General features: G+C 38.4%; 1 protein-coding gene across 4 annotated transcripts in view; it reads right to left on the bottom strand.

Moving 5' to 3' along the window:
- COL14A1 (collagen type XIV alpha 1 chain) overlaps positions 1-18,094 on the bottom strand; it is a 257,518-nt gene that overhangs the window by 143,576 nt on the left and 95,848 nt on the right. For all 4 annotated transcript variants that reach the window (XM_027092565.1, XM_027092562.1, XM_027092564.1 and 1 more), the window contains exons 10-14: positions 16,632-16,783; positions 14,983-15,112; positions 13,378-13,523; positions 10,584-10,713; positions 7,174-7,313 (exon numbers count right to left, since the gene is read on the bottom strand). In XM_027092565.1, coding sequence (XP_026948366.1) covers positions 7,174-7,313; positions 10,584-10,713; positions 13,378-13,523; positions 14,983-15,112; positions 16,632-16,783 — 698 coding nt within the window. The remainder of the gene's footprint in view (positions 1-7,173; positions 7,314-10,583; positions 10,714-13,377; positions 13,524-14,982; positions 15,113-16,631; positions 16,784-18,094) is intronic.

Raw genomic sequence — 18,094 nt, 5'->3', positions numbered from 1 at the left:
AAAAACAAACAACCCAATCCAAAAATGGGCAGAAGACCTAAATAGACATTTCTCCAAAGAAGATATACAGACTGCCAACAAACACATGAAAGAATGCTCAACATCATTAATCATTAGAGAAAGGCAAATCAAAACTACAATGAGATATCATCTCACACCAGTCAGAATGGCCAGCATCAAAAAATCTAGAAACAATAAATGCTGGAGAGGGTGCGGAGAAAAGGGAACCCTCTTGCACTGTTGGTGGGAATGTAAATTGATACAGCCACTATGGAGAACAGTATGGAGCTTCCTTAAAAAACTACAAATAGAACTACCATATGAGCCAGCAATCCCACTACTGGGCATATACCCTGAGAAAACCATAATTCAAAAAGAGTCATGTACCAAAATGTTCATTGCAGCTCTATTTACAATAGCCCGGAGATGGAAACAACCTAAGTGTCCATCATCGGATGAATGGATAAAGAAGATGTGGCACATATAGACAATGGAATATTACTCAGCCATAAAAAGAAACGAAATTGAGCTATTTGTAATGAGGTGGATAGACCTAGAGTCTGTCATACAGAGTGAAGTAAGTCAGAAAGAGAAAGACAAATACCGTATGCTAACACATATATATGGAATTTAAGAAAAAAAAAATGTCATGAAGAACCTAGGGGTAAGACAGGAATAACGACATAGACCTACTAGAGAATGGACTTGAGGATATGGGGAGCAGGAAGGGTAAGCTGTGACAAAGCGAGAGAGAGGCATGGACATATATACACTACCAAACGTAAGGTAGACAGCTAGTGGGAAGCAGCCCCATAGCACAGGGAGATCAGCTCGGTGCTTTGTGACCGCCTGGAGGGGTGGGATAGGGAGGGTGGGAGGGAGGGAGATGCAAGAGGGAAGAGATATGGGAACATATGTATATATATAACTGATTCACTTTGTTATAAAGCAGAAACTAACACACCATTGTAAAGCAATTATACTCCAATAAAGATGTTTAAAAAATAAATAAATATAGGAAACAGAAGCCATTTTATTGTCTGCAGTTCACTTGGCTGGCAGCAGAGCTGTAAGTACTGCAAAAGAGATACTAAATTATAAAACCATTTAGATATTCACATTTCTAATCTTACAACCTTAAATAGAATACCTATCAGTTAATTCTCATGACATAGTTACAAGCAATATTATTTCCATTCATTAAAGGTATAGAAAGTGAAGTACACAAAATTTGCAACGCTAATACAAATAAATGTAATGTTTATAGCCGGATTTGCTAGGAGTAGCCAGACATGCACTATAACTTCTATAGGAGTTAAATAGATGAGCAACCATGCAGGAGAAGGTGAGCACAGTTGCTGTTAGTTTGGTTCTTCAATCAGTCAACTTTTTTTTTTTTAACATCTTTATTGGAGTATAATTGCTTTACAATGGTGTGTTAGTTTCTGCTTTATAACAAAGTGAATCAGTTATACGTATACATATGTTCCCATATCTCCTCCCTCTTGCATCTCCCTCCCAGAGTCAACATTTTTTAATTGGTAAGTTTCACATAAAAAGAGAAATCCCTGGTCAGACACACCAACTTTCTTTCCATGTCTTTCCCACCTCAGGGAGTTGGCACATGCAATTCATTCTGTCTGAGACCCTATTTCCTTGGCTCTTTTCAAAATTAGGGCTTCACCGTCTGTCAGGACTGTACTTATATCTCACCTCCTCATGGGGGTGTTCATTTTTCTACGTATCTCAGTAGGGTGATTCTCTAACATTGCCTTTGTTTGTTTTCTCCCTAGCACCCATCCCAGCCTGAAATCATTTTATTTCCTAGTAGAAGATGTTTATTATTTCCTGCATAGAGTGTAAGCCCCTTGAGGTCAGGACCTTGTTTAGCTTCTTTGCTACTGTATGTTGAATTATAGTGAACAGAATACATAAACGAAAACTGAGATGGAAGCACCAAAGATCCATTTTACAAGAGATTAAAAAAAAAGGGAGGGGGCTCATCTGAGCAAAAAGTTAATCCAGAAACCATAGACATCTTGAAGGAATTGACCTCAAGTCAAAAGAAGGATTGCCAGCCCTGGAGGAAGGAGTTTCCCTTTTCACGTTTCTGGAATTCTGAGTCACTCTGCTAGAGAGCACCAGCCAACCCCAGCCTTTTCAGCCACCCCAGACATGGATTGAAGTCATCTTGGAAGTTCCAGCCAAGTTCCCAGATGAATGTAAGAGTCACCTTAGCTGAAACCACATAGAGCAGAGACAAGCTGACCCTGCTGAGCCTGCCCAAGTTACATAATCATGGGTTGTTATTTTAAGGCCGGGTGTTGGTTACATAGCCAATAGTTAATTGAAAATATGTATTATCTTCTTCTGAATCTAGGCCTGATAATATTATGGGTAATTCTTAGCATTTAATGTTTACTCTGGTCTGGGTATTATCTCATGCTTTACATGCATTAGTTGTACTTACATCCTTACCACAACAATGTAAGGTAGCTCGTTATTACCCCTAAGTGGAAGATGGGAAAAATGAGACTCCGAAAAGTTAAGGAACTTGCCCAAGGGAAAGCCAGCTAGTTCCTAAAACTTAAACACAAGGGTTTCACGCTCTAAATTCTCTGTTTGTAAATACTATTTACAGTATGGCTCCATTATTTAAACTCACAGAGAAGACAAATACTTAAAATATGAGTTCAAGATGGTCTTCTAAACTATATTTCCTATTGCTTTCTGTTGTTTTGAATCGTAATGGCTAAGATTTACTGAGCACTTATAATGTGCCAAGGACCTTACATCCATTGTTTTATTTAGCCTCCTATCCCCCGTCAAACACTAGGTATTTATAATGACTGTTTTACAAATGAGGAACCTGAAGCACAAAGACCTTAACCAACTTTCCTGCAGACATAAAACTATTAACTGGAATGAACAGTTAGGCCTTGGTATACTTATATATAAGTGTATATTTATATATATATATATATATACACACACATATAAATATGTAAAGGCATATGTATTTTGAACATTATATATTGAATATATATATTTTTTTTCAACATATATATATATCTGTTGAAAAGATCTAGTTTATTAAAAACATTTTATTTGATGCTGAACAGACCATATTTTATGCATTAATTATTGATCATTTTATTTCATCAAATGAAAACTTCTAGGTATCATTTATTTTTACTTGTTATGTTTTAGATTAAGTTCTGGAACTCATTTTATTGGTAGTACTTTTAAGATGTAAGAGGTGAATTTGGGAAAATGGTAACAAATGACTATGATTCATTGTTATGCAACGATTTTTGAGAAAAATTTTTCAGACTATCTAGCAAAAACTTCACTTCAGCCTATTCTAGGATGGATGAAGAGAATCCCTGATGAGGAATGAGGGACTTGGGCTCTGCTCTGGGCTCTGTTGTTGAGTCACTGCTGTAGGGGACTGGTCTTGTCTCTCAGAGTCGAAAAACTATGGCCTTTCATTTCTAAAACTCAAATGGCAGCACTTTAGTTCTCCATCATGTTTGCACATTTCCCCAAATCTTTTCATAGTACATGCTATCTGAGATGACTTCTTTCTGCAGTTTGACAGGTCAGGCTTTGGCAACATTTTTTTCTATAAAATTTGCACAAGGTGCTCTCTGTAAAAACCTCAGAGGCTGTCTCAGGATTAGCACTCAATGTGTGTTAGCTGCCATCATCATCATCATCACCTCCATCATCATTATCACCACCATCATCATCACCATCACCATCATCACCATCATCCTCATCACCATCATCACCATAATCATCACCATAATCATTACCATAATCATTATCATCACCATCACCATCATCATCACCATCATCACCATCATCACCATCATCACCATCATCATTATCACCATCATCACCATCCTCATCACCATCACCATCATCACCATCATCATCATCATCATCACCACCACCATCACCATCAACACCATCACCACCATCATCATCATCACCATCATCACCATAATCATCATCATCATCACCACCACCATCACCATCAACACCATCACCACCATCATCATCATCACCATCACCATCATCACCACCACACCATCACCATCATCACCATAATCATCACTATCATCATTACCACCATCATCATCACCACCATCGTCATCACCATCACCACCATCATCATAATCATCACCATCACCATCATCAGTAGCAGCAGCATTTGTTTAAGTGCTCTGTTTTATTTGTTTTTGGTCTCCAGAAGTTAGGGAGAGGGGTCATGCAGAAAAGACACAGAGGAGGAAGAGGAAGTGAAGGAGGGAAGATGGGAGGAAGTGAAGCAGAGAAATAGGAATTGAGTTGAAAACAAGCTTTTACAATCAATTACATGTTATGTAGTAAGTAGATTTTAGTTGGGATATTTTGAAATTCATTCCAGAATATTTTGGGAATTTCCTAAAAATCCAATTGTAGCATTATCTTTAAATAAAAGCTTAAATTAATAGAAGTAAAGCAAAATATGGTAGGAATATTCACCCTTAAAATCATATATTCCAAAACTAGGTAAAGTAATATTTGATTTACATAAGACACTTATCCAGCAACCTTTAGTCTCAACTGCATAGTTAACAATTAAGAATTAAGAACACACACACCAGTCAAAATGGAAATGTTACAAAATCTACACATTGTTTATGCATTTTACTCAAATAAAATGTTCTCAGACTTTTATTCATGGTCTATTTACTCATATTAAATTCAGTTTTATCAAACATAGCTTTCTAATTTCCCAGCACAATACAAATTAGAAATAGCAAATGCCAAAGGCACTCCCAAGATTGAAAAACACTGCAAAAAAGCAGATGTATTTCTTAAAAAATATATTATTAGTCTGGAGTCATTATTTATAAAGGCAAATAACGTAAAATGCCATGAGAGGCCAGAACAGCTATAATTTTTTTTAACTGGATGTTAACTAGACCTATTATGAAATGTCACAATGAATACAAATATTAAATCATCATGCTGTATACCTGAAACTAATATAATGTTATATGTCAATTACACCTCAATAAAAAATATATTTATATAACTCATATTTACATATATATGATAAATTATTTTTATTTCAAGAAAAATTATCACCAAATAAGAATATTTTGCAGTGAAAAAAATATGCTGGTGAATACGGTTGTTATGTTATTATTTATTATTATTTTTTGCGATACGCAGGCCTCTCACTGTTGTGGCCTCTCCCGTTGCGGAGCACAGGCTCCGGACGCGCAGGCTCAGCGGCCATGGCTCATGGGCCCAGCCGCTCCACGGCATGTGGGATCTTCCCGGACCGGGGCACGAACCCGTGTCCCCTGCATCGGCAGGCGGACTCTCAACCACTGCGCCACCAGGGAAGCCCTGATATTTTAATTGTTCAATGAGTCAACATTTTAAAATTGGCAAGTTTCACACAGAAATAAAAATCCTTGGTCACATTGTCAAGGGGAACAAGACCTGGGGCAGCCCCCGGCTAGATTTCTGTGCAGCAACCGTCTTCAGGAGCTGACACCGGCTGCTTCTTGGATGAACATGTACAAACTCCCCGGCAGGGTAGTCCCCACCACACCCAGCATCCGTGTCACTGTAACCCATTGTCCCTTGTCATTTATTGTTGTCTTTCAGTAGAGAATTTCTTCTACATGCATGTCCCCAAAATGGGAATATGAAATATAACCTAAGGTAGCTTCATATTTCAAGAAAAACAGGTGAGACTGTATTTCTTTGCAGGTGTGACAATTTCTGCACTCATTTACATTATCTGAATAACCTTCCTACACAGCTGAATTTGCAACCCTTGGGAAAGTAGTTTATTTCTTGGTGATAACAAAGAGACACCAATAGCTCGGTGCTTTAGACTTCCTTCTTTTTCTACTCCAGGATCTCATCTTCAAAAGCAAAGCAGCTAGTCTAAAGATTCCAGCTTTGTCAGAATTATTTGCCCTCGGGATTTTTGACGATTTAATGAAAGATGCTGAACAGTATTTCTGTGCTGTTAGCAAATGTGCAGTTATGGTCCATTCATTGCCTAGTGTCCCGTATGACGGCACATTCCGCAAAATATTGCTTGGATTTACTTGTAGGAAAAAGTTTGTCTCTGCATATGAAAATATGTGCTTTATTTGGTCAGAAAATAGAAATCATGTAATCCAACCTATTTCCCTTGTTGTCTTAGCTTCTTGGACCAAGATAAGGAAAAAAAAATAAAAATAACTTTGCTATCTAGCCTGCGAAAATATATTTCCAAGGAGAGAATTTCTGAAGAGGATTCGTCACTGAGTGCAAAATACTGTATCTTCATGGGTTTCAATAAGTTCTATTATTTGAAAGTATCTTCCTGCACAAAACCTGAATGATTCAGTTTTCAATGTAAGCTCATTGAACTAGGGTCTTTCAGATGCCGGTTTACTAAAAAGCAGAGGGATAACCTGAAAAACACTGATATTTCTAGTTTACTACTTGTGTCAAGATACATACACTTCCTTATCCCTATTCGCTGGGGCAGACTGTATTTTCCAAAGATGGCTGTGTCAATATCTATCTCTCATCCCACTTGCCTCCCACCATAGGTTGGCACTGTTCTCCTCCCCATCTTAAATCCATGCAGGGACTTGTGGCGTCTCCTACCTATGGAGTGTGGTGGAGGTGATATTTCTGTGACTTTTGATGCTAGGTAACAAAAGGTGACACAGCTTTCACCCAGCACTCTCTCTGTCTCTCCGGATGCATGTCTGGGGACTCCTGAGCCAGCAGGTAAAAAGTCCAACTCCCCGAAAGCTGTCATGCTGAAGGGATCACGTGAAGAATCTACTTAGAGATATAGGGCTTCCCTGGTGGCACTGCTTCAACTCCCAGCTGGTCTAGTCTTTCCAGACCAGGTACCAGACATGAACATGGAAGCTGCTGTGATGACATCAGCTCCAGCCACTACCTGGCTACAGTCTCAAGAGTGATCCCAAGCCAGAAATACACACCCAACTCCAATTCCTGACCCACAGAAACAGCAAGAGAAAATAAATAATTAGTACTGCTTTGAGCCACTGTGTTTTGGGATGATCAGTTACATAGCCATAAAAAACTAAGACCCAACCACCGGAAAAACGCACATCCTGTTCCACAGCTTACCTCGTTGATTTCAGTCCCATCGGCGTTGTTATATACAATCCGATAACCACTGATCTTTCTTGAAGTTGGGTCCCAGGCTAACCGAGCACTGTTAGAGCCAACACTGGAGATTCTCAGGTTTCTGGGTGGACTTAAGGGCACTTTGCAGTAAACGAGAAATAAAATTTTTCTGGAGTTCAGTGCAATAAAGGGCACTTTGCAATAAACGCAATTTTAAATAACATACATGTAAAAAAGACTCCCAAAACACAGCACCTCTGACTTCTGAACTACTTACATATGAAAAATTTCACCCAGATAGTAACTGATAACAAAGAACATTAACACATCAACAAAGAAAAAAAGTTTTCCTTGTAGAGAATGAATAGCAGCAAACAATTACACATTCTTAGAAATAAATGAGGTTTAGGTAAATCTTCTGTGCCTTTCTTTTCTAGTCAAAGCTATTATTATAGGCTGATACAAATAAAAAAAACTAATGGATCAAAAACCAGGACACCTGAAATTAGATCTTAGGTATTGCATTCAACTATCATCGGATCCTGGCAAAGTCACTCTACTCCTCCGATCCACAGTTTCCCATGCGTGCAATGGTTTCCCATCTGCCATCTCCACATGAGTATCTATTAGGCATTTCCACCTTAACATGTCCAAACCCGAACCACTGACTCCTGCCACCTCTCCCAGTCTTCTCTCTCAGTCTCTTTCTCTGAACAAATGAAAACTCCATGCCTCCCATTGCTCAGGCCAAAAACCTTGGAGTCATCCAAGATTCAGGTTTCTGAACATGTGTCCCCTTCTCAGTGAAGCTTTCCATGATCACCTTATGTAAAATAATCCTTCCACCTCAACACTACCTAACTCCCTTCCCGGATTCTTTTTTTATTGCACATTTATTGGTCTCTTGTCTTTCTCTTCAAATATACTGTAATCTCAGGGGACTGCAGAATTTGGTTTAATTTTATTCCCCTCTTTATCCCCAGTATCGCAAGTTCTCAATAAATATTTCTTGAATCAACGAGTAGGAGTCTTACCCTGGATACATCCCGCTGGCTTTGGGAGACTAGATAAAAATAAACACTTTGCTGTGGCTTTAAAAGTATTTAAAGAGGTGTTAATATTTCTGCAGATTCCTGACTACCAGTTCCAAAGCTTTTTGCACTCCTTGAAGGACCCCTTTCTGAGTCAACAGATAAAATTTGTCAATAATCTTTGAGGGCTTCGTGAGCTTTTACAGGTTTACAATTGTTAAGATTGACTGCAGGCTTTCTATGAGCCTGAGATGTAACACGTTATCTCATTAAACCCTTACTTTAGACAGCAAGGATAGAGTTACAATTAGCCCCATTATACAGATCATGAAACTGAGGTAACTTGGCCAAGGTCACAGTTAGTAGAAGCATAAGAGCAGTTTGAATTTAACCCAGGCAATTGATCAACTGATTTGAGAGCCTGTGCCGATAGAACCAGCAGAATAACAACCTAGGAGATAAATCATGACAATTGTCAGCTGTAGCCATAAGCATGATGTTTCCTCACCCCAAAAGCTAACACTTTCATTAATTCCATATGTACCGACTATATGGTAATAAAGAACCTATAGGACTTGGTGACTCTCTACACTTAAAGGGCTAGAAAGTGTACAAGAGAGAAAAGCAATGTAATTACTTTAAGTGCTGTGCACACTTAGCTCTAAATTTTTCTGGAGTTCAGTTACTCTTGGCAGTATAGTGGAACAATGTCTAGTTTCCTCAGTGCATAAAAGTGTCAGTCTCAGGAACAGGTAGCCAGGATATCATTTTTAGGACTTTTAAAAAAATCAACTACTAATGGGAAAGAGTCACGGACACTTTTTAAAACTACAAGTATCTGCTTTTTGAAAGTTCAATTTAGGCCACTTTGCTCTTGCAAAGGACCAACATTAGTACCTAACTCAAGGTTTCACTGACTGAAAGAAATCTAAAGAGGATTTTTGCTTTCATAAAAAAAGGCAAAAGCAAAAATAGCATTCAGCTTTGCTTTGCAGCAAACCATTATGGAGACAGCGTGCACCCCAGGCAGCAAGAGCGGCCCCGCCTAGCTCCTTCCCCTGGAAACTACACTCAGCGTCTCAGCATCAAGCCACCACAGCTTTGAACTCTGTCTGTGAGCATCTGTGCTTTATCTTGATTTATTTTGTGCATCCATTAGCAAGATGTGTCCTAAAATTAATTGCCTCTTTGCTTTATGTCATTTGGCTTGCGAAGGGTTTCATGGGAACACTACTTTTAAAGGGTGGGGGAAACCTGAATAAACAAATGAGTATTCTGAGTGAAACAGAGAGATGGGTGGTTGGGAAAAGTTTTCCTTCCAAATCTACAGAGTCCCAAAATTGACTTAAGTGATATATTAGATGCTTCCTGACTTATTTCTTTTCTCCTTCTTTCCTGGGCTCTCCCAGTTTTGTGGTTTGTTGTTTTAATTACACCGGTCTTCCTCTGAAGAGCAAGACAACATAGCCTCGACTAACAGAGAATGGATGTGGGAGAACATTTCCTTATCATTAAATTTCTTTGTATGTTTCTCAAGTAGAATCTTCAAGACAAAAAGCACAGTAGAAATCGTGCTATTCACCTCCTTCCAGGCTCAGAGGGATGTGAGAGACCCCATCTCCTTGCCCTTTCTTATTCAAAACACAATGAATAGACCCCTATTTTTAATCGTAGGTGACAAAACATTGTTAGTTTGGCAGGGTAGCATTTTCTCTATATCACATTTTCAAATAGATAACTACAACTCTTAAAAATATCATGAACTCCCTACATTGACCCAAATTAGACTTGCCAATACAATTTTTACTCAATTTTTAAAAACTAATTATAATAATAATACTCTGAGATCAGGAGGACATCAAAGATTTTCAGAAAAAGTGTGAATTTTGGTATGAGTGGGAGTGAAAAAAAATATTGAGTAACTGTGTGTTAATAACTTTCATTTGTATTACTGTATTTAATCTTCTATCAACCACACGCTATAAGGTTATTGTTCCTCCTTTCACAGGCTCAATAATGCTTCATCACTTGCCCATTTTCACCCACCCAAAATATGATTTTAGCTGGGATTCACATCTTGGCTGCTCTGATTCCAAAGCCCATATTTTCCCCCCATATTCTGCTCTAGCATTTGGATTGAGACAAGGACACTGGTGGCATCATCTAGAGGATGCCACAGTTCAGTTCTAGAATCCATGTGACTCAATAACAACAAGACGAGAAGAAATACACTTCCTTCCCCTAAATAAATTAGACATTTTCTTACGTTACAATTAGCTCTTACGAGGTTTCAACCTAAACCAGTATTTCTAATTCAGAATCCCCATATTTGTTTGGGCTTTTATTACAGCATTTCATCTGAGTGACTGAACCACTCACATGTTGTTTCTTGTCCTGTAACAGGGTCGCTGGCCTCTTCTCCAAACATAGCATAAACTGTGACTGTGTATTCCGTATTGGGCAACAACGCACTCAGCTCAATATCCGTGTGGGTCTCTCCAATTTTCATCTGAAAAGAACACACATTATCAGATCGTTTGCCCATGTGTATTATTCATGCTGATCAGAGCGCAGCTGAATACAGGTGAGACTTTATGTAATAAGACTCTGCCTCCTCACAAACCCTTCATCAAACAGGTTTCAAGCCATAATTTTTTTCATTGTCTCATGTTATTTTATATTAGAACCAGGAGCTATGAAACCATATAAAACTGAAGGTACCATGAGTGCTCTTTTAGGATAACTCTTTACATCTGGACCAGTGGCAGCTGCAGCCAGAGTAACAGTGTCAAATATTTGGTCCCCAGAAAAGCATGGGTGGAGATGAATCAGAAATGTTCTCCACAAAGAGAGTAAGCTCCAGGCGGCATGCTGAGAGTGGGATGCCAAGTGGGCATCTTTCACCCCTTGGCTAATTCTCACCAGTCCTCTGACTGGATGCCCAGTTTTTGCTGCAAAGCCTATGGAGCCAGACCAGTGTGGCCCCATTCAACAGACGGGCTTGTCCACTTGGATTGCAAGTCCCTTCCAGGAGTGCAAAGAGATCAACCCACCTTGATGCCCAAATCGGCAATTTGCTTCTTGATTTGGGGATGATTTTTCTGACCCTGGGGGTCAGTCAAACTAGCCAACATTATCAGTGTGTGACAACTGTGTGACACCTGTGTGACAGGAATGGTTTTATTTTTGTTTTGGAAAGAGGAAAAATATCTTCATAGACTGTCCCCTGTCATACAACTGTCAGTGGTATGGTCAAATTCAAATATTTAATTTTGAAATATCTCAGTGTATATAATACAAAGGTAGAGAAAACAACGTAATATTCCCTGATGCACCCACCGCCCAAATTTAATAAATATCAACATTTTGTTATATGCACATCAGATCTTATTTTACAAAGCACTATACAGTCAAACAAACCCTTTCTCACCACCTCTACCCTAATGTTGAAGTGTGTCTCATTGATCCATTTTTTTTTACTTCTGCATACATACAAATATATCTATAAGCAATATATGGTTCAGTATGTTTAACAATGTGCATAAATGGACCATTCAGTGTCACATTTTTACAGTTTTTTCCCTGGCAATATTAGGTTTCAAGATTTAGCCGTGTTGAAACACAGGGACAGAGCTCGTACTATTTAATTCCCTTATGAGATTCTCTTGTATAAATACGCCATTATTTTCCATTCTCTTGATGAACATGGCAGTTGTTTGCAATATTTTGTTCTGACCAAGTGCCTGCATTGAAAAGTCCTTGAAGGATGTTTCTCAACGATATATACCTAAAGATTTGTATATATCTTTAACTTGATGAAATATTTCCAATTATTCTCCAAGGCAGCTGTACCAATTGACACACCAGTTTACACGAATGTTTCTGTCTCCCCACATGCTCACTAATATGTAGTATTATCAGACTTTAAAAACTTTGCTAATCTATTGGGTGTGAACTGGTATTCCTGTCTTCTTTATTTTTCTCTTTCCTGGTGAAGCTTAGTGTCTTTTTAGCATCATTTTAAAGTTTCCCTTCCACCAAAATAATTCAGATCGACATTAAATCCAAGTGGGCAAAAACTGTCTAGGCCTTGGTAATAAAAGAACACATGTCACCAATATTCTGTTCTTGACACTAGAATCACCATATTATTGGCCCTAAAGATTCTTGTCAAAAGAGGCAGGTTTTAGATAATGTTAAAGGGTCGAGTGCTATACTCCCTCTCATAACCCCTCCACCTGCCTGGTCAACACTCCCAACGGTCACAGACATCTCTGCTTTATTCCTTGAATATCCATATTGTAATAATTGTTAACTATAAATTAAAAAGGACTAAAATAAATGATTTGAAAGTCAAAGATCCGTCATTTAAAATGGAAAAAAATGCAAAAATATCCACATCCATGAGATACATTTATCTACCTCTCAACTTAGTAAAACAAATTTTTCAAAGTCAGTGTACATAGGGTCATCACAGTCATTTGTGATCTGCATAGAGCAATATAAATTATATAAAATTTCTCTAGAGTAAGGTGGTAATACCTAGTATAAGCCTTAATAATTTGCATACTCTTTGAAAAAGAAACTTCACTTCTAGGAATTTATCCTAAGGAAATAATCAGATAACCATGCAAAGTTATATGTTAAGAATGGTCCCAAAAGTATATCTATATAGCAAATTATCTCTTTTTTTTGGCCGAGCCCCTGTGCGGCTTGCAGGATCTTAGTTCTCCGACCGGGCCCTGGCAGTGAAAGTGTGAGTCCTAACCACTGGACTGCCAGGGAATTCCCCTATATAGCAAATTATCCAAATGCCAATAGCATGAGATTAATTAAACATGACCCGGTACAAACCAACAATGGAATATTATAAAGTTGTTTAAATGACTATATAAAATATTATTTAATGGTATGGAAAGATATTCACAGTAAGCAAAAGGAAAACTACAAGGAAAACTACAAAACCATTCCCATTGGTTGTGGTTAAAATGCACTGGAAAAGACTCTTAACTAAATGATAACAATGGCTACCTCTAGGTGGTGGAATTACAAGTGATTTTTTTCTTTTGCTAATGTGACTTTTATAAATTTTATAAATCTTTGTAGTAAAAACAAACCAAACTATGTTAAGGAAGTCAAAAATTCTAGGACTTTGGTAGGCAGCATGCATTACCTCTTTTTCATCCCCAGCCAGGCCTTCCGTGAGAGGAGCGTAAAGGATCAGGTACCCTGACGCTCCAGCCACTGGGTTCCATCTCGCCCTCAGACTGTTCTCAGTCACATCGTACAGTTCGAGGTCAGAAACTATAGGTAAAGAAACTGCAAGAGGAGTTTTTTTTTTAATGGTCAGCCATTTATCAGTGTGCTTGCTTATTTCAAGGTATCTATCTATATGTTAGGGTCTAAAACTAAACATATTTTTCAGGTAATTTTTGTCCTTGAATCTGTTCACATGGCCATATAAGCCCCTTTGGGGAAGGTAAACATAATGAATGTTTAAGAGCAGGAATGACACCTTTTAGCTTCTTATATCTCATTACAGTGATGGGCACAGCTGTCTGGGAGCCAGTCAAGAGTAGGAGACTCTTCTGACCGCTGTTTTATACCCATTACCAAGCATAGTGTCTGACCTGCAGCAGCCATTAAAAATAGTTGTTGGGTCACTTAATAGATGACAGAATGGGGGGCTGGATGAACAAATACATGAATAACTAGATACTCATCAACACATTCAATCAGAGACAGTGAGGAGACATGACTGTCGGTAACAATAGGGTTTGAGAACAATAAAATAATCAAGAAATAGGAGTTGCCATATTGGAGAGGTAGGGATTAAGAGTAAATTGCAAGTTCCTGGCTTAAACAATGTCAATAAAAACTACGAAATGTTGTTTTCAAATATAATTCCAGGTCCTGCTTGCACTCCCAACCACAATGCCAAGTTCAGGACTTTGCTTACAGGTGCAGTTCCCTATCATACTTCTATTGGCGTGCCCGTAGTACTTCACTGCACTAATTTGTTTGTATATCCTTGGGTTGCATTTTCTCCTTTGCTAGTCTAAAACTTCCTTAAGGGCAGGGATTGTTGCTAAAAATATTTCTGCAAAGCAGGAGTATTAACAGCTGCCTTACAAATTGCTTTCAGGGATAAATCCAATAACGTGTTGGATGGGGAGTGTAATTATCATACAGCCTGGCACCTTGTTATTGGTCTATCAGAGGCAGAGTTTTTAGATCAACTTTATATACTATCTGGCATGTAATAGGAACTCAATTAATGTTTGAAATAACTAAATGAGGGGGTGATCAAGTTTCTTAAGATTATCTCTTCCCAGGATTCTCTGAACATGTGTGCATGTATATATGTGTGTGTGATCATGATCTTGCTGAGTTAAGGAATGACTGACTAGTATTCATAAGTTTTAATTACAGTGATACTCATAAAGAAAACAGATGTAATGCACTTTCCCTAATATTCTACTAGGCAGGACAGCTACAGAACTCCTTCTCTACTTCTAATACCAAATTCAAGCCCACTGTTTAGTTTATAATAAGAATTCACTAAATATTTGTTTATTAAATGAATAACTGTATTTTGCACCCTTCATCGCTTAGAGAGATTTCTCTCTCCTAAACATACCAGAGTTTTATAATAGCCCTCCCAATATATGGCACCTGCAAACTGCAAATATAGCATGGACCAGTACTACGTACAGCACAACTAAGCCACCTGAGCAATGTCATACAGAATCAGAAGTGGGTACAATTCAATACACACGTGTGGTTTCAGTTCCCCGAAGGCCTTCACTAGCAGTGTGAGCATATATTGCAAAGACTGCTATCTGATATTCGGTTAAAGACATCAAGTTTTTCAATACTGTGGAAGATATGCTTCCATCCACCACCACCTGTTGAAAGAACAGTTTGAGGAATGAGAAAATGGAATATCTCACATGCAGACTGGAAATCCAAAAGCAAAAATATCTCTAGCAAGAACCTTTCATTAAACATTTTCTTATTTGCACCACATCCTCTTTCCCACTGTGGCAGTCAACTCCTCTTGAATTCTCACATGAAGTGACCCACCTTTTAGGAGTATGTCCAAAAGTCCCTTACTAATTCACATCTAATGGAAACTGTGTCATTCCCAAGCTAATGGTTATCCTAATCACATCCACTTAGTAACAGTTGACATGTGATATTTTTCCATGGAGCCTTAGGAAGCATTTAAAAGGTTTATTAGTAATGAAAAAGATAGAGCAATTGGAAGCACTCTGATTTTTTTTTTTAAGTCCAGATGACTTAAACCTCTAGAATCTACTCAAACACTGAAAAAAAAAAAACAAAAACCAAAAAACATAAATCCTGCCATAACGCAGAAAACTGTGAAACATGCTGAGGTCAGTCAGAGGTTAGAACAACATAAGGTGTTAGCACTTCAAAAGAAGAGAGGGAGGGACTTCCCTGGTGGCGCGGTGGTTAAGAATCCACCTGCCAATGCAGGGGTCACAGGTTTTATCCCTGGTCCAGGAAGATCCCACATGCCGTGGAGCGACTAAGCCTGTGTGTCACAACTACTGAGCCTACGCTCTAGAGCCCGCAAGCCACAGCTACCAAGCCCACGCACCACAACTACTGAAGCCCGCGCACCTAGAGCCTGTGCTCCGCAACAAGAGAAGCCACCGCAATGAGAAGCCCGCGCACCGCAACGAAGAGTAGCTCCAACTCAATGCAGCTAGAGAAAGCCTGTGCGCAGCAACGAAGACCCAGCACAGCCTTAATTAATTAATAATTAAAAACAAAAAAAGGGAGATTTCATCACATTTTAACATAGTCCCTGTATCAGACATGAAATGGGAACCATCCAATCATCTGGCAATAGATGTTCTCTCCTGTGATGGCCAACCCATGAGAAAGGCCAGCCACAGGTGCTTTATTATGGCTTCTCTTTTGCACGAATCTCCGCAAACATCCAGGAAATCCCAAACCCTGGAGGACTATATGCCCACATTATTTGGAACACACAGACTTCCTTAAGGCAGAAAGTTCAGACCACTCACAAAGTAGAAAGAAAATATCAGTAGCAAAAGGGGATTCTGGCCAGATAATTAACGACTGATTCCTTTTGCCTTAGAACTCATTAATTTTTAAAATCACAAAAAAGTAAAGTCAAAATAAGTTGTGTTAGAAATGGACACATGACCAGTTCTGAAGGTTCCTTGATGGAGGTAAGAGGAGAGGATGTAAATACCATAACCTAGAGAGAGAGAAGAACAACATAGACACATGGAAACGTATTTCAGTCAAATAATTTTAAATGCTTGTGACAGATAATCTCCTTATATACACATTTCTGTCTTGTCTTCACTACCGTACAAGAATTGAGAGAATGAAAATAATGGTTAGAAAATACTGTTTCCTCATTACCTCTTCTGGTTTTCCACCCCTGGCAGGATAATACACGACTCTGTATTTTTCCACTTTTCCTGGGGCATGAGTCCAGTTTACCATAAAGCTCCTGGCAGTGACTTCAGAAGTAATCAGTTCTGTAGGTGGCCCAGTGGTGGCAAGGGCTGAGGCTAAATTTTAAAGAAACACATCAAATGAGCCTCTTTCCCATAGTTATTTCCTATGAACCTAGGAAACTCCACTAGTCAGAAATGATTGTTGATTTTATGCTGCCTCTAAGATTTTCATCTCTAGATAAATTAATTCAGTAATTCATTACAGGCATACCTCAGAGATATTGTGGGTTCAGTTCCAGACCTCTGCAATAAAGCAAGTCACACAATTTTTTTGGTTTCCCAATACATATAAAAGTTATGTTTACCTTACACTGTAGTCTATTAAGTGTGCAATTGCATTACGTCTAAAAAAACCCAATATACATACCTTAATTTAAAAATAATGCTTTTGAAAAAAATGGCACCAATAGACTTGCTCGACACAGGGTTGTCACAAACGTTCAGGCTGTAAAAACTACAATATCTGCAAAGCGCAATAAAGCGAAGCACAACAAAACAAGGTATGCCTGGACAACATTTGTTTATTGAAACATTTGTCTATGAGGTACCAATCACTATGCTAGGTTCTGAGGATACAACCTTAAATAAGACATAGCCCTTGACTCTAAGGAACTTTCTTGCTATAGAATAGTAAAAAAACAAAAACAAAAACACAACATTGAGTTTGTATCTAAAGGTACTCTTCTGAGCTCTTTAGAAGTATTACCTCATTTAATTCTCAATAGCTGCTATTATTGTTCCCATGTTGTAGGTGAGAAAACCAAGTCAGAATGATGTGAAATAACTTGCCCAAGTCATACTATTAGTGAGTATCAGAGATGAGATTGATTCCCAAGCTTCTTGACACAAGAGCCTGTGTTTTTATGCAACAGAGGGTACCGCCTCTATACTGAAGACTTCAACAAGTGGCCAGTATTTAAAAGTAAAAAGAGAAGAAAAAGCAACTAATATATACTGAATGTCCATTATAAGCTAAACATCATGTTAGCACTTTGTGTGTGTTATATACATGTTAAAACTATGAGTCTGTAAAAGATTTGGGACATGTAAAGTTTAAAGTCCTTGAACTTTAAGATTTATTATCTGCTAGGGGCATTTACTTAAAGGGACTTTAGTAGCCATAACAATGGGGAAAAAAACATAGTTATGGAACGATAACTATGACCAGGTACTTTATTACATGTTTTATCAGCAACCACATGTAGAATTTTTTGTGGGTAAAAATGGGCTCCAAAGTCATCTCATCAAGCACCTCAGAGAAATTTATTCAGGAAGCTACTACTTGGCCGCCCAACCTAGTCCCAAGAGTTCTAGTCCAGGGAAAGAGGAATGATGGAAGAGAGAGGGACAAGTAGCCGAATAGAA

Source organism: Aethalodelphis obliquidens, unplaced genomic scaffold (genome assembly GCF_003676395.1).
Source record: "Aethalodelphis obliquidens isolate GAN/ISIS:26980383/991018 unplaced genomic scaffold, ASM367639v1 scaffold79, whole genome shotgun sequence".
In the NCBI taxonomy this organism is placed as follows: Eukaryota; Metazoa; Chordata; class Mammalia; order Artiodactyla; family Delphinidae; genus Aethalodelphis; species Aethalodelphis obliquidens.
Note: the sequence above shows the minus strand (reverse complement) of the source record. Positions and strands in the feature narration are given on the sequence as shown.